The 22333-nt window shown below is 40.3% G+C and overlaps 1 protein-coding gene across 2 annotated transcripts in view; it reads left to right on the top strand.

The window, feature by feature from the left end:
* P4HA2 (prolyl 4-hydroxylase, alpha polypeptide II) overlaps positions 1-19136 on the top strand; it is a 73521-nt gene extending 54385 nt beyond the window's left edge. Inside the window, exons 11-15 of one of the 2 annotated variants that reach the window (XM_015409265.1) lie at positions 208-261; positions 10213-10272; positions 12189-12257; positions 15383-15479; positions 18707-19136. In XM_015409265.1, coding sequence (XP_015264751.1) covers positions 208-261; positions 10213-10272; positions 12189-12257; positions 15383-15479; positions 18707-18777 — 351 coding nt within the window. In that variant the 3' untranslated portion in view covers positions 18778-19136. Of the gene's footprint in view, positions 1-207; positions 262-10212; positions 10273-10333; positions 10400-12188; positions 12258-15382; positions 15480-18706 lie in introns of both variants that reach the window. The other variant, XM_015409264.1, reaches the window with a different exon arrangement.
* The last annotated feature ends 3197 nt before the right edge of the window (positions 19137-22333 follow it).

The following is a 22333-nucleotide window of genomic DNA, read 5'->3' on the forward strand; positions in this document are numbered from 1 at the left end:
TCTGGGGCACAGTGCATAATTGGGAACTTCTGGTATGCTGACAGGTAGAGGTCATGTCTTCTCGCATTGCTGCTGTTGAAATCCACCCAGGACAAAAATGTGCTGAAGTTGGTTTCACTTGGTTTAGTTGAGGGTGGTTTTTTTAATCTACAGAACAAATATTCTACTCACATATATTGAAACATTCTCATTTTCTCAACACTTTAGGTTGCTAATTATGGCATGGGAGGACAATATGAGCCACATTTTGACTTTTCAAGGGTAAGTGCCTCAGTATCAAACTGGTTTTGCATTTCTGTAGGTGAATGGTGACAATATTATGCGTTATGGTCAAATGTCAGCATTATGCCAATTGCAAGTTTTGTTTAGGAAGTTTCCACTGAAACATAATGGCATTGGTTGTTGGTGGCACTGAATGCATGTCTTTTGAAAGACCACACATTAGCAATAGCTGTCATATTGCAATGCTCCTCAGAGGTTCTTTCTAAAGTACTTACCTTTATCATTCTTCCAATTATTTGGAGTGCTCTGACTATTCTGACGAGTGACAAAGTATCACTGTTAAGAAATACCAATGGCAATGGGTGTGTTGATTCTCTCAGAACATACAGTCCTTCTAAGGTTACCAGAACAGGTTGGCTGCCATCAACACATCTCTGCAACACATCTCTCCCAATAGTAGTCATAGAAATGTTGTGTTATGACATCATAGCACTCAAAGGTTTTCTATCCCCTACAAATGGTAGCTGATGAAGTGGAGTGAACACAAAGAAATCCAGAGTGTGATGATATCACCTAGGTAGAAATGGGTTGTGACAGTCTTGTGTCTCTTGTAATGTGTAGTTTGAGATCAGATGTCGTTCAAGGCCCTTACTGCACAAGAGCTTTTTGACTCAAGTGGGACCACTTTGCAGCTCCAAGGTGAAATGATCTAGATGACTTTACATGGAAGACATGGGAACTGTGGGTACTGTTGTGGTAAGGTAAAGGTAAAGGTTCCCTTGCTCGAAAGCCAGTCGAATCCGACTCTAGGGTTGCGGTGCTCATCTCCGTTTCAAAGCCGAAGAGCCAGCGCTGTCCGAAGATGTTTCTGTGGTCATGTGGTCAGCATGACTAAACACCAAGGCGCACGGAACGCTGTTACCTTCCCACCTAAGTGGTACCTATTTATCTACTTGCAATTTCTTGCTTTCGAACTGCTAGGTTGGCAGGAGCTGGAACTAGAGATGGGAGCTCACGCCATCATGCGGCACCCGGGTCTCGAACTGCTGAACTACTGACCTTCCACAGCCTGCAGTTCAGCGTCTTAACCACTTGAGCCACCGCAGCTCCTACTGTTGTGGTACACCAGCTTTTTAAGCAGTAGATCAGTAAAATGCAGGCTTATGTCCAGTTCCCCCAAATCTGCCCAAAGTAGCTAACTATAAAAATAAAACAAATAATACAATATAACATTAAAAATAACTACTAAAATATTTAAAATATCAGCAACAAAGTCAATCTTTATTATCTAGTAAAACCAATAGTATAAATGTGCTATAAAAACAGGGCACAATAGCAACTAGCATAACAGGCAGGTAGAAAATGGAGCAAGGAGATAAAATTAATTTGACTAAACAAAAACATTTTGGTCTGACACCTAATAGCCAGTAATTGTAGGTACCAGCCAACTTCCAGGGTTGGAGACATTCCATAGGTGAGGCTCCATTACTGAGTATGCCCCATCCTTAGTTGGTACCCACCTTTTATAGGCAGGGGTACAAGAAACAGGGCTTGAGATGAGGCTCTTAACTGGCCTATCTGAATATCTGTATCCATACATCTGGAAATCATGGCTGAAGGACACTTACTACCTTCGTCTTTAACATACTAATGGATAACACAAGTGTACCTGTTGCAAGGAACAGCAGTGCAGTCGTAAACAGTGTTACACCCTTCTAAGACCATTCACTTCAAGGGATTTAGAAGGGTGTTTAAGATTGCACTGCCAGACTCTTATATTTTAATTTTCTAAGGCAATCTTGCAACATTCTTCCTTTCAAAAGCAGTCATAACAGTCCAAGCTTTTGCATTTATTGCTGTTCAGATACCATTTGTATGGTTTTATGATCATGGTAGCTCACTCAAAATGAGTGGGAGTCTTAGCTAGTACTGGGGGGGGGAGAATCAAAACAGCTGAAGCAAATCTTATTTGTGTTATCCAACATTTCTGAGCTAACCCTCCAACATTAGCACCACCTTTTCTTATTTTTTGTTGTTGCTGCCGCTGTGTTGGCCTTATTCAGACATCGCTTTCCGTTCCCCTTTTCCTGGACTCCTTCATGGAGCAAGATCGTACCTTCCTTTACAAGCAGAAGGTAGAGGATAGTATCATCCAAACAGGGCAATTGTATTTTGAAACAAATCAGCATGCATTTAAAGCTGTTGTATTCAAAAAGATTAACATCACGAAGTCAGGATTCAAAAACAAGCAGCACGATCCACCCTCTTAGTCTGGGGAAGCGTTGCAGTTGGAATCTAGCTGATGGTTAACTGCCAAGGTTAAAGGAAGTCAACAAGTTGGATTTATTATAGATTTGGATGGGTCCTCCAGGCTCTGTATGCAGCACAGATTAAAACTGGAAGTACTGTAAACTGTTGCTTTGCAGTAATTAAAAGTTCCACAGCAGTTCTTCAGCAGTTTGCTTGAATTGCTTTTTTGGGAAGTTGGGTTGTTTTAATATCTGGTCTTCTAAAGCTGGGGTATACAACACATGTCCTTCTTTAGGCCATTATACATTTTTACAAAAACAAGAGGGCCACATCACTATGTTAACTACAGAAAAGAATTTGATTTCAATTTAAACTTAGCATTTTTAACTTGTCCTCTGTTAAGTCTCTTTTCACTGTGCATTCCACAGGGAACTCAGTCTTCCCTGTCTGCACTGCTGCAGGTTTCTCTGGGGGGTGTTACTAACCTTTCTGTAATTTGTCCCTATTCTCTGTGGTGCTTTCTGCCCCATCCCGCCCCTACATCCCTCAAGCTTGCTTTTTTCTTGACTTCTGATTTCTCTGCAGTCCCATTTTGCAAAGAACTCCTCTGTTTCTCTATGTGCACCCCCCAGAGAAACCTGCAGCAGTGTACCATTCAGCAGTGTACCATGCAGCAGTGTACCAAACCTGCAGTGTACCAGTGTACTTCTTGTACCATTACAGGCATCTCTGTTCCTCATTTCTATTCTCTCACTTTTTCTTTTGTTTGTATTTTTCACTTATTTTCACTTTCCCCCCCTCCCATAGGTCCCTCTGCACCACAGTTCTCCATTTCTTAAGTCTCCTTGCATCCCCTTTTCTGTCTGTACACCATAGTTCTCTGTGTATCTCATCATGTACTTCCCTTTTAGTTTCCATATCTCTGTCACTCTCTTCTCCCCTCCTTATCTCCTAAAAACCTATAATCCAGCCTGCCAGAAAGTTACAGTCAAGGCCTGAGAATTTAATTTACAATATTTTGCTTTCACCCCCTCTTTGCCCAATCCAACTGTGAAATACTTCATTGATTGCTGTTTATTAACAACACATCTTTTTCTTAGCATCTCCTGACTGAAATTTGTATATATTTTAAATTAAGTTTTATTGTAGAATTTTTTAAACAAACAAAAGTACAGAAAAAAGGGGAAAGAAAAGAAAAAAAGAAGTTGAAAAGGCAATATCAATGAAACTTTCATATTTCTCAAGGGCAAAGACAGATACAATTACAAAATTAAAAAAAACCCTTTTAATTGAATTTTTAGAGGACATACAAACAGTATATTTTAAAGGGTATGAACAGAACATTTTATAGACAAGTAACAATTACATCAAAATCCTTAAGATACATCATATACCAAATATTATAAACAAGTCCAAGGGGTATAAATGTCATACAGTATACAACAAAAAATGAGTTATCAGCCTCTTACAAATGTATAGGCCAAGATACTATGTCATCTGCTGTGTATTCCAAGAATGGAATCCATTTTTCCATTAAATTGGGAAAACCTGAATGCATGTCCAAGTGGGATGTTGAATCTGCAATCTTATCCATCTGGAATATTTCCCGTATTTTAAAATACCACTCTTCAATAGATGGCAGATTTGGATTTTTCCATTTGGTTGCAATTAACCATTTTGCCGCCATTAAAATAATCATAACTAGTTCGTGTCTAATTCTAGGGATCTCTGGAATGTCCCATAAATTGATTAAAATGAGTTCAGGCTTTTTGGGAATCTGGTATCCATTGATTAGCTTGATTTGGGAGATGACACTGTCCCAAAACTGATCGACAAATTTACACTGCCACCAACAATGTACTAATGTTCCTAGCTCACCACAACCTTTCCAGCATTTGGGAGAGATTTAAGCAATGGTAAATCATTTTATAAAAGTTCTCTTTAAAGTTAAACCTTAGCGTAAATTTAAGCCCCTTCAATCACATTCTTTCCCATTGTTCCATTTGTATATTATATCCAAAATTCTTAGCCCATATTGTCATACATTCTTTCACCTGTTCTTCCTTTGTTTCATATTTCAGCAAAAGTTTATATATTTTAGCAATAATGTGTTCATCATTTGTACATAATTCCATTTCAAATCAGGGGTCGTTTCGTAGAAAAAGAGCTAGGGGGACTCATTAGCATATGCCACACACCCTGACATCACCGGAAGTGTGTCATAAGGCCACACACACCACCCCCAACAGTCCCGGCCGCCGCCGGCCTTGCAGCTCCACTGCCGAGCCCCATGAGGGGCCCGGCGGTGGACTTGCAAGGCTGGCGGGAGTGCAAGGAAGCCCCGCGAAGGCCCTCCCTGGCCCCAGGTAGGCAGGGGTGGGGAGAGGCAGGGAGGAAGCAACTTACCCTCCCTCTTCTCCTGCCTCCTCCTGGCTGAATGAGGGCCGGAAGCGGGGCGTCTGGAAGCAGGGGGCGGGGCTTCGTCATGTGCCCTGCCCCCTGTACCACACCCGGGGGAACTGCGATCCCCCGCAATCCCCCCCGAAATGACCTCTGTTTCAAATACATTCTTGGTTTTGTTGAACACAAACACTCATATCTAATTTAAAACTTTCTGTGCATAAAAAACCATTGACAGTTGTATCCTTCTCTTAATAAGTCCTCTCTTGATTTCATTTTACACTGTCCCTGAGAGAAGTCCGGTATATTACATAACCATTTATGTTTGATTAACATTTCACATCTATAAAATGCTTCTTGTGTTGAAAGCCACAAAGATGTTTTTGGACATAACCTAGATTTAAACTTATTCCGTATCCTTAAGATCGCATGGCTAATGTAGTGGTTTTTAAAGTTCTCATTGATGTTAGTTTTTTATACCACAAATAACCATGCCACCCAAATCTCAAATCATGACCTTGTGATTCTAATAACCTTCGCCATCTCAACAACAACCAATCTTTCATCCAAACTAAGCAACAGGCAGCAAAGTATAATTTCAGATCAGGTAAACCCACTCCTCCTCTTTCTTTTACATCTTGTAAAAGCTTATATTTAATTTGTGGTTTTATTTCCATTGCCAAACAAATTTCGAAATATCTTTCTGGCATTGTTTAAATGGTACATCAGATGTCAGTACTGGTATAGTCTGAAACAGAAATAACATTCTGGGTAAAACATTCATTTTAATCACAGATATTCTTTCCAACAGAGACAGTTGCAGTTTCTCCCATCTTAAGAAGCCTTTTTTAAACTTCATTCCATGTCTTTACATAATTATTTTGAAATAACATATAGTTCATATTGGCCAACATAATGCCCAGATATTTCTCTTTTTTCAATCAGAAAATGAGTTTTATTCATCAATTCTGTTTGCTCTTGTATTTTCATATTTTAGTAAATATTTTTGTTTTTTGTTTATTAATTTTAAACCCCACTAATGCACCAGATTCTTCCAGTTTAGACATTAGTGCTTTTTTACTTTTAAAGGGTCTTCTAAAGTTAACACCAAGTCATCTGTGAAAGCCCTTAACTTATATGTCTCTTTTTAAATCTTAACCACTCCAGTCTTCTCATCCTTATACCTCTATTCAGAATTTCAAGAGCTAAAATAAACAAAAGAGGTAACAGTGGACAACCTTGTCTTGTTTCACTTTGAATCTCACATTTTAGGTCTACACTTACAGTTTGAGCTGTCTGTGAAGTATAAATTGACTTCACCCATTTTATGAAATTATCTCCAAGACCTATTTCTTCTAAAATCTTAAACAGAAAAGTCCATTGCAGGTTGTCAAATGCTTTCTCTGCATCTAGAAAAATCAACACTGCTTATTTTTCATTGTGTTTCTCTAAGTACTCCAAGATGTCAAGAACCCTTCTAATATTATCTTTTAACTGTCGTTTAGGTTAAAAAAAAGACACACATGAATAAATTCTTGTAAGAATCTTTTCAATCTTTGTACTAAAATCACTGTAAACAACTTATAGCCATTATTCAGTAATAATATGAGTCTATAATTCTTTGTCAAGATCTTGTGCCTCTTTCGATATCAGAGTTATATTAGCCTCTTTTCTTGTCTCTGGCATCTTTCCAGTCTGCAGAATAGAATTCACTATAATCTGTAACATTGCAGAGGTTCATCTTCAAAGCATTTATAGTACAATCCCAGCAAACCATCTGGACCTGGCACTTTTCCCGGTTTAACTTTCTTTATTGGTTCCACCACTTCTCTTATTGTTATAGGGCTGTTCATAATGCATCGTTGTTCTTCAGTAATTTTAAGTAAATTTTGTTTTCCAAGATATTCCACGATTTTTTACAGTGGTACCTTGTGCTCTTTATATAGATTGGAATAATAATTGTATATTATTTTTGGAATAGCCACATTATCCATAAATACCTTATCACCTTCTTGTAATTTTAATATCATTTTCCTTTCTATTCTCATTTTACAAGCCAGCCATCTTCCTCGTTTATTTGCATGTTCAAAATTGCTTTGTTTTACAAAATTCAATTTTAACTCTATTTGTCTTACTGTTAACATGGAAAGCTATTGTTGTAAAATTTTTATTTGTTGAGAAATATTGGTATTTCCCGGGGAATTTTTAAATTCATCTTTTTTTCTTTTAATTGCATCTAAAACTTTCTGAAATTTCTCTTGCCTTTTTCTTAAGTTCAGCATTATGTTATATAAAATAGGTTTTCATAAAAGCTTTACTAGCATCCCAAACCATTTTTATGTCCGCGTCTTTTAACATTCAAAAAATTATTTTTAGCTTTTTTACAATCCTTCAAAATTATTTCTTTTTGTAACAGGGCCTCATTTAATCTCCATCTAAATATGCTAGATCTTCTTTTAAGCACCAGATTTACCAGGTTGTGATCAGAAAATGTCTTTGGTAAAATATCTACTTTGGCCACATTAGTGACTAGATCTCTAGAGATCTGAAACATGTCTATCCTTGAACATCTGTGTCGTTCTGAAAGATACATACATTCTTTTGAAGTACCATTTATCTGTCTCCAAATATCCACTAAGCCCAGGTTTTCTATCAAATTGAAGAACACTTGGGGAAGTTTTCTTGTGTTTAATATTTTTTTGAGAAAGTCTGTCAATTTTTTGTGAAACCACTCTCTTCCAGTCACCAATCAAAATCCAGCTATTGTAAGATAAATTTAAAAGTCTATTGATCAGATGCTTATAAAATGACCCTTTGTCCTCATTGGGGGTGTAAATTCCCAACACCAACATCTTAGTTCCAGATACAGTGATTTCAACCTCCACATATCTACCATGGTCATCTGCAAATGCCAGTTCTGGTTTTAAATAAGGTCTAATGTACAATACCACCACATTTTTCAATACTTGCAGAAATAAATTCTTCTTCAAGAGTTTTATTAATCTAGAACTTTGTGTCCTTTCCCCCCTAATATGTGTCTCTTGTAAACAAATAATATCATGCTTTGACTTCTTTAGATAATAAAATATTTTTCCTTTGTTGGGGAGCATTAGTTCTATTTATATCCTACATTAGGTATTTGTAATCCATAGTTAGATCCCAGGAATGGAAGAGTCCAAACTTGCACCCTCTGAGTCAAGATCATCTTTCTCCATCCCCTGCTGAATCTGTTGTGGGCCTTGTGAAGTTTGTTCTGAGGTCTCTCTTTCCTCCCACTCTTTTTTTTATCTCTCCCAAAAATCTCCCACCTTTTGAACAGAGTTCAATCTGAATCTCTGTTGTTGAAAAGAGAAAATTGCACTCTCTAATTTATCCCCCCAAAATCATTTTTCCCCCCTCAATTTTTTGGTGAGAAAGGCATAGTCTTTTCTCTTACGTAAGATCCTGATCAGAATTTCTTTCAGAACAATAATATCCATATTATCCATCCTGAGTCTTGTTTTAGAATATTGTTGTAAAACCTGGTGCATTGTTTTTTTTGTTTCTTAACAAAATGACCAAAGTACTTTTCTTAATGTGGCAGATCTCGAGTTTATTCTGTAGACCTTAACAATTTTAGAATCCGTATCATCTTTATCTATTTCCAGAAAGTCTGCCAAAGTTTCAACAACCTTTTCTCTGATATTCTCATGAGTCTCAGAGATTTCAGGAACAGCACGGAGTCTTAGGCAATATTCCTTCTCTTTCAATTCTAGCAAAGCTGAGTCGTCTTGCTCTCTCTCCTTCTCTATTTAAAGCTTCTGTTTTACACTCCAGAGATTCTGCTTCCTCATTAATATGTTGACCATCCCCTAAAATTTTTGATAGAATTTTCACATTTCTTAACTTCCTCTGTAATTTCTGTTTTCATATTGACCACCCTTTCATCCATTTTCTCAAATTTTATGTCATTTTTTCCCAAATTGATCAAATACTTTCTGTAAAAATTCAGGTGTAATAGCTTTTTCAGGGGTGTGTGACTCTAGGGAACCAGTATGTTTTCGCGTGCTAGTCATATTTAAACTATATGGCCAACCTTTAGTAAAGTAAAGGTAAAGGTTCCCCTTGCTCAAAAGTCGATTCCGACTCTAGGGTTGCGGTGCTCATCTCCGTTTCAAAGCCAAAGAGACAGCGCTGTCCGAAGACATTTCCGTGGTCATGTGGCGCACGGAACACTGTTTCCTTCCCACCGCAGTGGTACCTCTTTATCTACTTACAATTTCTTGCTTTTGAACTGCTAGGTTGTCAGGTGCTGGAACTAGAGATGGGAGCTGGAACTAGAGATGGGAATTCCATCATGCGGCACCCGGGTCTCGAACTGCTGAACTACTGACCTTCCACAGCCTGCAGTTCGGCATCTTAACCACTTGAGCCACCGCAGCTCCAGTCAACCTTTAGATATAGGCAAAATGCAAAATTGTACTTAATTGCAATATTTATACTGACCAGTAGATGTCTCCCCTACATAATACATAGGCAAACAAACAGGCAATCTGTCCCATTACAAAAATTTCAATATCTCATCTCCATGGTGACTATGTCTCACATTTCAGTTTAATTTACTTGAATTATTCTTTCCCACAGTTTCCCTCTGAAAGGGACCCAGATTGCCCCTTGCACTTAGCACCAATTGTAGTATTTGGGAAGATGGTTAAAATTCTCCAGCTGAGCTCTTGTGTGGCCTGACACAATAATGAAGGAGGTTTATGGTTTATTACAAATTCTCATTAATCTAGAAAGGCAGCATTGTTCTCAGCCAGAATCATTATTTTTGTTGTAATTCATTAGAGAATAAGACTTTTTTTTTTTTTAGATTGGGAAGTCATTTGAGTTTCTGTTTCATCCTAAAGTTGGTTTCTTCTTCAGTTACAAAGAAGCCAATGACAGCTGTTCAGTCACTTTTTTATGTAGGAAACAAATGCAGCTCAATTAATTTCCTGATAATGAGTTATAATATTTGCCTATAACAAGACTACTGTTCTGCCATGAACTGATCATATATATTCTTTCAATGGCTAAAGAACACTGCCCCAGGGTGCATGTTGCATATATTCGAATAACCCTGGCTTGGTTAGTGAAAGTACTGGCACTGTAATGCTGCATTAACACATTTTGTATCAAGCTGTTTAGCTTACTTTAAGGCTGCATTCCTGTGCCCACTTATTTAACAGTATGTCCTATTGAACCCACTGGGACTTGATTCCAAGTATACATTCATAGGGATTGGGCTGCATATTCTCTTTCCAGCACTAGATACGTGTTCCACTTCAGAAGTTGGGTTAAAGTTGTTGTTTGTTTCAGCGGCCCTTTGACAGCACACTCAAAATGGAAGGAAATAGGCTAGCAACATTTCTTAACTATGTAAGTACCTCTGTGTCCTTGGCTGCGTGCTTGAAGTTTGCAGTTTACTTTCTTTTTATAGAAAGAGGAACCTGATGTTTTCAAGCGTTTAGGGACTGGGAATCGAGTGGCCACTTTTTTAAACTACGTAAGTATAAATGTGCTGAGTGAGATTTTTTCCCTCAACATCGGGAGCATAGACATAACAAACTGCATGGATCTTAGGGATTTACTCCTGATGGTAGATCCTGAACGTGGGCATTTCCTGGTACTCTCAGCATCTGATGCAATTATGATATCTACAGAAGGAAAAGAATACAACCTCTGCTACAGTGTTAACTGTTAAAATTGTGCTAGCTTCAGGATGATCTGAAAATTAAGCACTGGTGAGATACATATAATTTTTTCAAAGTAGATTTTTGTTGTTGTTGGGAATGATTGAGAAATTTATTCCAACATGTTATTTGTATAATAGGTGTTTTGAGGATATTCTCAGCTTTATCAGGCAGCATCTGATAGCATTTGATGTTGTGAGTCTTTCAGGAAAGCTTTCAAATTTTGCTTTTACCCCCACTCCCCAGGAGTGAACTGTAGTAAATTTATTACCAGTAGAAACTATTTTAGAAAATTGATAATTTGATCCACCCCTCTGCATATTAACTGATATAACTTAATGCTTTATCAACACAGCATGCTTAGAGAGCTGTCTGAGGATAAATGTACATTTGTGTAGCATCCATTAAAACTGATTAGGGTTTCTAAGACTTTGGTATTGGGAACAGGTGTTTCTGAATTCTAACCTTGTGCTGGCCACTCCTGGCATCTGTACTGCTGCCATGTTGTCATTCCCATTTTGTATTCTCTCTACGTGCACATACATTTGTCACAATGGCCACTGCATGAAAACCTGACAATATCTAGGGCAGGGTAGTGGATCTGAACCACCAAACCTGCTTGTTCTTCTCAATGAAATCAGTCAATGCAGCAGCTCGGCATTAGCTGGCTACCAACTTCATATTGCAAGTGAAATATGCATATGGGTTGGCAAATTATCTGCAGTCTACATGGTGAAATAATCATTGAGGTTAATGGAAAGTAATAATAAATACTTTTGTGTAGGATTAAATTTTTACGATGTTTTCAAATATTTATACAATAGCCAATTTAGGGCTTACTCCTTTGGGGGGGGGCGATGTTTTTATTGTTTTTGTTGCAGTGGACCACACTAATAGCTTTAACTGGACTGTATTCAAGCAAGAATTTGGGATTTTTCTCTAAAAAACAGATGGCTAAATCTAAAAGCCCAGTGTAGCAATTGCAACTCCTTTGAGGCATGTCTTTAAATGCATTGCCAGGAAGTAAGTGCTGGTGATTACAGTCTTACATACTCAAGTCAGTGTTTAGGATTTGGGTGGTTAGTGGAATTTGTGGTTCACTGCTCTGATACTGTTTAGCACAGAAATAGTATCAGTTTTATTGTGACTTGTCATACACACAGATGCTACACTCAGAGATGCACCTGGTTCAAATGTGTTAAGGCAGTGCCAAGATATGCTTTCAGTTCGCTAAAGAAATATGTAGCTAAATGTCTGCGTAAGTTTTTTTCCAGTCTGGTGTATACTGTAAAAGCATTTCGTTTCAGTTGAGAACTGGTACGGTATTAATTTTTAGACCAAATACTAAACCAGTGATTGCTGTCTAACATTTAGGATTACATAAATGTGAATGAATAAACAATACACGATAGTATGAGACTCTTTTCTAAAAGTGTACAATTCCTCCTGTATTTTAATCCCCCAAAACTGACAGTCTTCAACTTAATTAAACTCTGCATAGACTAAAACAGCTCAAAAATGTGTTATTATTTGTCTGTGTAGAGTCTTCTTGGCTGTGATGCTAATCATCAGTTGTTTTATGTATGGGTTTTTTTTTTTCAGATGAGTGATGTAGAAGCTGGAGGGGCAACAGTTTTCCCAGATTTTGGGGCTGCAATTTGGCCCCAAAAGGTAAGTACTGACCTTGTATGTAATTAGCAGTTTCCCATTTAAATTACGCTAAACAGCATTTTTACTCTTTCCAAGAATTCTTTCTCTGCTATGCCACTTTTACCCAAACAGCTCTTTGACATGGTGGTTGACAAAGAATCCATTTGCATGATTAACAGGTGGTGGAAAGTGCCGCCAAGTCACACAGCTGGCTTATGGTGGCCCCCGAAGGGTTTTCCAAGGCAAGAGACGGTCAGAGGTGGTTTGCCATTGCCTGCCTCCATGTCATGACGCTGGTATTCCTTGGTGGTCTCCCATCCAAACACTAGACAGGGTCAGCCCTGCTTAGCTTCCAAGATCTGGCGAGATTGGGCTAGCCAGGGCTAGCCAGGTCAGGTGCCCTTGTCTAAACCATTGTAACCATCTCGGGTCTTATATATGCAATTAAATGGATTTAAAGACAAACACCCTTAGTTAAAATACAAGGAGGCCCTCTTGAAATGTATTCAGAAAGTTTTATCTCTGTACAAATGTAGGATTAAAAAACAACTGCTCCTTGAAAGAAAGGCACAGTGTCAGGGATGTTAAACCCTTGTTTATTACATAATAAAGGTTGAGTTTCAAAATCACATTTTCCCAATGGTAAACAGCAATGTTTTTTGCTTCTCCTGGCCCAGCTAGCACTTCCATTGGAGTCTGGAATGCATTGCTGTGTGCCAGTTAGGGCTGCCAAGTCTCGTTGAATCGCGGCGGGGGATCGTCATTCTTTACAGGAGCTCTGCCACGGGGGACGGCAACAGGCATGTCGCCAGGATGTGACGCTACGCGTAGCGTCACATCCTGACGACGGCGGTGCAACGCCTGTTGCTGTCCCCCGCGGCAGAGCTCCTGTAAAGAATGACGATCCCCCACCGTGATTCAACAAGACTTGGCAGCCCTAGTGCCAGTGTAAGTATCACTGACTAGAGATTGGCATTGGTGCTGACATGTTCTCGTTGTAGCTTGGTGTTTTCACAGGTTCTGCATTTTGTAACCAATATATCTTGGTTTTAAAAAAAACATTTTAAATGAACTCATTTTAGATGATGAATACTTCTTTTGTGCCCTGACAATGGGAGCCTTCTAAATTTGGAGGGAAAACTTCTGGCAGGCATGCGGAAGGCTGCCAGCACCTATGCCCCAGGACCATGTCCAGGACACTTTCTCTACCTACCTCTCTCCCCACTCCAATATTCTAGAATTCCAGGTCACTAACCCCCCGCTTTTTTCTTTACTTTTGTTTACCTATAAATTCAATTTTTAGATCGTCCTCCCCCAAATACTTGGGGCTCAGGGCAGTGTACCAACATTTAAATACAGTTTAAAATAGTTGAAAGACATTAAAACAAGTACAACAGTCATTCCAGAAGGTGCCTAAAAACCAGTTCTTCTTACCCCTAGGGAGGAGTGAATAGAAGGAGGTCAAGATTATTAAAAGCCATTGATTAAAACTGTTGCTGTCCTCAACCATAAGCCTGGCAGAACATCTCTGCCTTACAAGCCCTGTGGAACTGACCTATGTCATGCAGGACACAGGTGTTATTTGACAGAGAGTTCCACCAGGTTGGAGCCAGGGCCGAAAAGGCCCTGGCTCTGGCTGAGGACAGTCAGATATCTCTCTGGCCAGGGTTCTCCAGGAGATTTTTCTCAGCTGAGCATAGTGCTCTTTGGGAGACATACCAGAAGAGACAGTCCTGAAGGTACACAGGTCCCAGACTGTTTAAGGCCTTAAAGGTTAGTACCAAGACCTTGAACATGATCTGGCATTCAACCTGGAGCCAGTGCAGCCGGCAGAGCACTGGTTGGATATGTGCTGTTAATGGGGTTCCAGTAAAAACTCATGCCGCTGCATTGAAGATCAGTTGTAACTTACAGGTCAGCCTCAAGGGAAGGCCAACATAGAGTGAGTTAAAGTAGTCTAATCTAGGGGTGACTGTTGCATGGATTACCATGGCTACGTCGGGGCAAGACAGGAAGGGGGCCAGCAGTCTGACCTGGTGGAGCTGAAAAAATGCCAGTCTGGCAACATTTGTGCTCTGGGCCTCCCTCGATAAGGAGGCATCCAGAAGCATCGATAAGGAGGCATCCAGAAGCATGCCCAGGCTCAGGCCTTTTCTGAAAAGGCTAGAAGTTGAGAAGTAGTGGCCAGATCCTGACAGATATCCTGACCATGTTATTAATGGAGATTTGGGTCTCTTGACAGGCCATACACAGTGAGCCTGCAGCAGTGTGAGAAGGAAAGTGGTAGCTGTCTCTGCCGGTCTGGCCTCATCCACTGTGTGTCTGTTTAGTTGAAGGCATGCTTTACCTTGATAAATCTAATCACAAATTGTTTAATCCACCTTTCAGTGTTGAAATGACTGTTGTTTTCCTTCATGAAATAGCACAAAAAGATTAAGACTGCTTTGGAATTATTAGTTTGACTCAGTGTTAAGTGCTCATCAGGTAACAAGCACTGAAGTTTACATTACAGTTGTGGCAAATATCCTCCCATTTTGATTTTTAGACTGAATTCAGAGGGAGGAATATTCCTCACACACACACACTGTCTCAGCTGCGAGTAAGCTCCCCTTTCTCTGACGTAGTTGGTGTTACAGCTTTCGTCAGCCACTGCTGCTACAGTTCCATTGCCATTTTTCCTCTCTGGATTAGTCACATGATTTTTTTCAAGCAATCAGGAATCTGATAGTATCACATAATGTATTTCTGAAAGCAACTAAAACCAATTCTTAGCTTATGTGCAATTCCATTCATACAGGAATCATACAATGTACATGAAGATCTGCTTTTCTGAGACTTCCACTGAGTTAAAATTAAGTCAGTTCTGACACAGAGGTAGCAATGTTAAATGAATAAGTGAACACTTTCAAAAAAAGTTGCTGAGAGCTGTCAAAAGAAGTGGGACTTCTGGTACTGACAAATTCCTAAAAACAAATAGCAGTTTTGACTTAGCCAGTTCAAGCCAAACCTCCAAGGACTCATGACCTAAAGTGGGCTTGCAGTGGCAAAATGTTTGGAAAAGGTGCCACTGTTATTTGAAGCTGAGTCTCTCTTGCTCACTCACAAACAATTTACTTAAATTAATAAAGACTTGTTTTCTTCTCCAGGGGACAGCAGTATTTTGGTACAATCTCTTCAGAAGTGGAGAGGGTGATTACCGAACAAGGCATGCAGCCTGCCCAGTGCTAGTAGGGTGTAAATGGGGTAAGTAATCCTTCCTTTGGTCATAATGGTACACATAGCAGGATAAAATGATAGATTATGATCAAGGTAGGGTGGACAAAAATCAATGATTTTTTAAATAAAAACAAGATTTTTAAATTTAAATCCAATTTTTAAAATTTAAATCCAATCTGGGCAAGGTAGCGCATATAGATGTTGAATAACATCGGGGAGAAGATCGCTCCCTGCGGCACCCCACATCTAAGTGAGTGTCGTTGGGACAACTCCCAGCGCCACTCTCTGTCCCCAATCTTGGAGAAAGGAAGCCAGCCACTGCAAAGCTAGTCCCCATATCCCCACATCGGCGTGGTGGTGGGTCAACATACAGAATCAACCCCTTATCTCTTAAGTGCTAAGTTTCAAGAAGTTCAATGAGTATAAGATTGTTTGGGGTGGAATAGGTCTGGATAAGGAGGAAATGTTAAGAGCTAAGCTGAGGAGGGAGAGGCAAGCAGTACAAATGAAATTGAAACTTTTTGAGCAGAATACTCCAGAAATCGTGAGGTCTTTGTAAGTGTATCCTCATGGATGTTTTAATTTAATTTAATTTAAGCAAATACAAGAATACATATGCTATATAATTTATTTATTTCATTAGACTTATAGCCCTCCCTCCCCACATTGTAGGCTCAGGGTGGGTAACAACATATATGTATCTGCAGTTGGTGCAGATTTACAATATTAAAAACATATTACAATACTCAGTTTAAAATCCATAAAATCATAATCCTTATATTATTAACAACATCTGCATTAAACAACAACGCACCTCAGTGGCAGATAATATGGTCCCAGTCTGGCTTCCAGGATCTGTAGTCACTGCAGGGAGGCCTAATCAAATGGATGCCCACTGCTTCGACTAAAGGCCTGGTGGAAGAGCTCCATTTTGCAGGCCCTGTGGAATTGTAATAGGTACCGCAGGGCCCTGATTTCATATGGCAGCTAATTCCACCAGGCAGGAGCCAGGGCCGAAAAAGCCCTGGCCCTAGTTGAGGCAAGTCGGTCATCCCTTGGGCCAGGGACTACCAGGAGGTGTTGATTGGTAGAACATAATGTTCTACGGAGCTCATATGGCGGTCTCGGAGATATGTGAGCTCCTGGTCATATAGGACTTTAAAGGTAAGCACCAACACCTTGAAACGGATCCGGAATTCAGTAGGCAGCCAGTACAGATCACGCAGCACCTGACAGATATGTGCCCACACAGACAACAACATCAGCACCTGTGCCACTGTGTTCTGCACTAGCTGCAATTTCCAGAGCAGAGTCAAGGGAATCCCCATGTAGAGAGAATTACAATAATCTAATGTGGAAGTGACCATTGCATGGACCACTGCAGCCAGATTGCGGGAGGTGAGGTATGGAGCCAACTGCCTAACCTGTCTCTGATGAAAAAAGGCAGGCCTGGCAGTGGCGGTGACCTGGGCCTCCATAGTCAATGAGGCCTCCAGGAACACCCCTAGGCTCTTCACCTTCGTTGTCGGCACCAAGGAGTCCCATCAGAGGTTGGTAGCCTAATACCCAATCCCAGACCCCCACGGCCCAGGTGTATCAGTCTTTGTGGGTCACTGTCAGTCTGCTCTCTGGTGGCCATCCAGCCACAGCTTTTAATGCCCCATACAGATGTTCAGGGGCAGAGTCTGGGTGGCCGTCCATCAGTAGATAGAGCTGGGTGTCCTCCGCATACTGGTGACAACCCAGCCCATACCTCCAAATAATCTGGGCAAGGTAGCGCATATAGATGTTGAATAACATCGGGGAGAAGATCGATCCCTGCGGCACCCCACATCTAAGTGAGTGTCGTTGGGACAACTCCCAGCGCCACTCTCTGTCCCCAATCTTGGAGAAAGGAAGCCAGCCACTGCAAAGCTAGTCCCCATATCCCCACATCGGCGTGGTGGTGGGTCAACAATTCATGGTCAACCATATCGAACGCTGCTGACAGATCTAAAAGAATCAGCAGTGCCGAGCTGCCTCTATCCAGATGTCTCCGGAGGTCATCCACCAAGGCAACTAATACTGTCTCCATCCCATGTTATTGTTTTACTTAAATAAAACAATTTAAATTGTTATTATTAATTTTTTTTCTCCTTCCAGTAAAGTACAGCAGAAAAGTTGTCCAAATAGGAATGATTAACCTATTAAACTGGGGACAGTTCACCTTGCAATGCTTTCATAATTATATATTTCAAGTGGTACATAACTAATCATTAATTTTCTGATATAACTAAAACTATCCTGAAAAGTTATTATACTAAAATGAAACCTTCATCTGGTTTGTAAATATTAAGGCCAGCAAGAATGAGCCTTTATGTAGAAAACCAAGATTTAAATCAAATCTTAAATCAGTAAAACTCGATTTAAATCATGTTTAAATCAAATCCACCCTGGATCAAGGATTCTGATATATTCTGATCAATACCTAATTCAGATCAGAAGCTGTCTGTCATTTTATCCCATGACAGCTTTGGGTGATGTCCCATTCAGATTCCCTCGCTGTTTGATTTACCTCTATGATTTTGAAGTCCAGGCAGAGTAAGCAATTTTTAAACTATGATCTCTCCAGAGCAACAGCAGGATATAGATAGCCAGGGTAACCACCACATTGAAGTAACATTTTAAGTAGTGCTTTTGAAATCTCAGTCTACATTGGGATCGACATAGCTTTAAAATGGTGTGTGAAGGGGGGTGGGTTCTATCTTTTGTGGTCAAAGTAGTACACATGGGAGGATACTGGCATGTAAACCCACTTCCATTTTTCACCCTGCCCAGCTAGTATAGGGTGCTATTAGCCAGAATTTATTGCAGCAGAATTCATTCAACTCTACCTCTCTTCCTCAGGGTCCCAGATCACAGTAGGTGTATGACTGTGCGACCAAGGGTCAGATGGGAAGGGGGTGGGCAGAAGAAGCTCTGCTGAGCCTTTATACTGTTCTCCTTTTATGCACACAGCAGCATCCATGGAGAGAATGAATCATTTTAATTTTGAGGGTGCAGACTGATGCCTATTTAAAACCTAATTTGGAGCCATGTGTCACTCACTAAATCTTTATAGTCACTTCTTGCTGGTGCTCTCTGAGGAGGAATTAAATTGGAGATTGCTTACATGCATCTCACTTGTCTTTTGCTATTGCCACAGCAGTATTTTGTTACATACATGGAGCCCAATATTATGTTCATTTTGTGTTGTTGTTTTTGTTTTGTCACAGTATCCAATAAGTGGTTTCATGAACGAGGAAATGAATTTTTAAGACCATGTGGGAGAACAGAAGTTGACTGAAACTGACCTACTTACTGTTTTTTTCTTTCTGCCCACTTCTCTAAGTACAGTCCAGTTCATTTCTGAGAAATGACTCCTACACTACTATAAAAGAATGATGGCACTTTTTATTTAAAGAAAAGGCAGTGTCTGTCAGTGAATGAAAAAGAACTCTCTTCACACTTGGTGCTACAAGGCTATTTCTGTCCACATGTCAGCATCCTTGTTTCCCTGTCTGTTCAGTTTTTGCAACAGCAGAAGTGTCAATGCAGTTCCTTTTGGGCACTATGATCTTGTGCCTTCTAAATATTTGGCATTTTAAATGTTACAGACTGATCATTGATCCAGTTTCCAAATGTACAATTTCATTGAATTTTAGGGTGTGCAATAAATGTTCTTTTAAAAAAGCAGCATTTGTGGTGTGTATTTCTTTCATGGCAAAGTCTGCCTTTGTTTTTCCCATATTCCCTGGGAATTCCTATTCCCAGTTGGTTATTTCCATACTCTTGAGGCCACAGAGGACCAGAGGGAAGTACAGAATGAAGGGAAAAGACCAAACAATCTTGTTTTTCACTTGCTATACATGTTTATATTTTTCTCTTGGTCTCTTGCCTTGCTTTCCCCTTTATCCCCTGTGTGGTCCCATTTTTTGTACCTCTGCTTATATGTAATGGTTGGTGACTTCTGTTTCATTGTATCTGAAAAAGTGTGTATGCATACAAAAGCTTATACCCAGATTAAAATTTTGTTGGTATTTTTTTCCTTTCAATAATCTTTTTAATTTTTTTAAAGAAAAAAAGAATATCTTACAAGCTTCTCTTAAGGTATATCATTGTATAGAGTATCTTCTTCCATTTGCCACAAAATTCTAATTATACCTTACTTTAGTTTGGAAACTTAACAGTTTGAGATTTTTTTCCAATCCCTCTAGAAATTCAACACTATATTGTCAAAAAAAATCTCTTCCTTTTTAAATTATAACATAGCAATTTGTTCTTCTGATTCAGCTACTTCTAACAATTTATATATAAATTCTTCCCTAGAAGGAGATTTTCCAATTTTCAATTTTCAACAACCAATATTCCAGCTGTTATTACAATGTGGGTAAAAGTAATAAAGTACAATTCTGGTTTAAAGGCATAATTAAAACTTTGTTGCTCTTAAAGGTGCCACTGAACTCAAACTTTGTTTCATTTTTGTAGACCAGGAAAGAAGACAGGTTATTGCATTGCTAGGGATCCAGAGAAATCAGGTTGGGAGCCTCATGTGGAGGAAGTCCTAGATCTCATATCCTGTGTGCCTCTTAATAAGCAATTTATCATGTTTTACCAACTTTGATTCACATAAATGGGAAGGTTTTACTAGATGAAAGAATAGTCTGAGTAAAATCTTATGCACACATACATTCAACACCCCTCCCAAAATCAGCGGTTCTGGAGTGGGCAAGCACCTCTCATCTTCCACAGTGAAGACGGAGGCAAAAAATGCATTTAGCTTCTCAGCCATTTCCCTATCATCCTTCAGTACTCCTTTTACCCCTTGGTCATCCAAGGGCCCCACTGCCTCTTTGGCTGGTTTCCTGCTTCTAATGTATTTGAAGAAAGTTTTATTGTTGGTTTTTACATTTTTTGCTATATGCTCCTCATATTCCCTTTTTGCCTGCCTGACCACAGACTTGCATTTTATTTGCCATAGCCTGTGTTTCGTTTTATCAGCCTCACTGTGACTAGCTTTCCACTGCTTAAAGGAATCCTTTTTACCTTTTACAGCTTCCATTACTTTGTTTGTTAACCATGCAGGCTTTTTCCTATACCTGTTTGTGCCTTTCCTAACCTGCGGAATATTTTTTTTTAACTTCTAGGATCGTAGTATTAAATAGTTTCCAAGCTTCCCCAATGGTTTTGACCCTTTCTACTTTTCCTTTCAGTTCCTCCCCACATGTCCTCTCATATCAGAGAAGTTACCCCTTTTAAAGTTAAAAGTGGTTGTGTCAGTCTTTTTGGCCAATTCCCTATTTATACAAATGTTCATTTGGCTAAATTGTGAATGCAATTGTTATTCACTCTTGAGTAGTGCAAGTCCCTATTCTCCTGCCAGGCAACGAGTTCAGTCTACTCAGCTGCCTGCAGGCAGCTGGTCCATTGGGGTATATAAATTCAGCACATTTGGATGTAGTCACGGCCGGCCCGTCATAGACAATTTTTAGGCAGCGGCCTAGAGCAGCCCCTTAAGAGGGGGCGCCCCCCGGCCTCCCACCCCACCCCTCCCGGATCGTCCTGCAAGCCACACTGTGCCGTGGGGTCAGTCCAAACCTCTCTGGGGCCAAAGCACGGCCACAATCCTGCCCTCCCCCAACCGGCAATTGGGGGTCACCAGCATGCCCCCCTTTCAGCCACCCTTTGCCTCCTTGGCCCCCCTTTTCCCTGATTAGCAAACCAAGCGTCAGAGGGGCACTCCAGTCAGCACCCAAGGCAAAACCCGTTCCTCAGCATCGGAAGCAAGCTGCCAGTTGACGGCGACCTTGTGATGTCAATGGGACTGGCTCCAAAGGTAAAGCAGCATGCCCAGGTTATTGCAGCAGGTCAGATTTTTATTTGGGGCAGTGGTTGCGGATTGCAGCCTGCCTTAGAGAGGGGCCTGCGGGGCCTGGGGCCCCTGGAGAGTTGCACTCTTTGGGGCATAGAGAGACAGGCTGAAATGATTCCCCCCCCCATTCGACCTTTCTAAGCAAAGCTCTCATTCATTTTTGTGGCCTTTTTCAGACTAGGATTCAGAGGGTGAAGAGGTTGGCTTCCTCCCATCCTAAACATAAGTTTAAAGAAATCAAGGGGAACTCCAATCCATGGGGCTCTTCCCCTTGAAGGGCACAGATTCTAGACCAGGATGCAATTGAGAAGTTTCGTCAGAATCCATGGGAAGGAAGGAATTCCTTTGAACACATATAGTTAGGATTAGGGGACTAAAGATCAGGTTGGATTTTGTCTTCCCTGGTCACTAACTCGGCTTTCTGTTAGGGATCATTTTAAAAATATGTTTTAGTACTAACACTGCAAAGACACTGGGATTGTGGGCTTTCAAACCCCTAAAGGGTTCTTTCTAAAGTGCATTTATGTTTGATAATGGGGGGCGGGGCAGAAAGTAGCGCCTAGTGTGCAAAAAAACCTGGAGCCAGCCCTACATGGGGTTGCTGCTGTATAAAGTGAAGCGCCCTGGGGCACCCAGCCCGGCCAAGCATTTGTTCTGTGATTAGTGAGCCTTAAGGACACACACAGAGCACGAGTGCACCCTTTGCCACGTTCTTTTGCACGGAAGGACATCATCGTTTGAAGTGGGGAGATATTCCAGTCATGGCGAAAAATCGACTACTGGAGGAAGACGTTTATTAAGCAGGAGTCCAGCGCACTTTAAAATTGATTCCACCTTAAACTTTCGGGAGCCGCTCACTTTCTCAGAGGCAAACAGTGCAACCGTAAGCTGATTTACCAAGAAAACTACTGAAGTCTGCTCCTGAGGCTTACTCCCAGGAAATTGTCTTTAGGATCACACAGTGTCACGTTTTTGGAATCCGTGGTTATTT

Source organism: Gekko japonicus, unplaced genomic scaffold (assembly GCF_001447785.1).
Source record: "Gekko japonicus isolate JY-2015 unplaced genomic scaffold, Gekko_japonicus_V1.1 scaffold376, whole genome shotgun sequence".
Classification (NCBI taxonomy): domain Eukaryota; kingdom Metazoa; phylum Chordata; class Lepidosauria; order Squamata; family Gekkonidae; genus Gekko; species Gekko japonicus.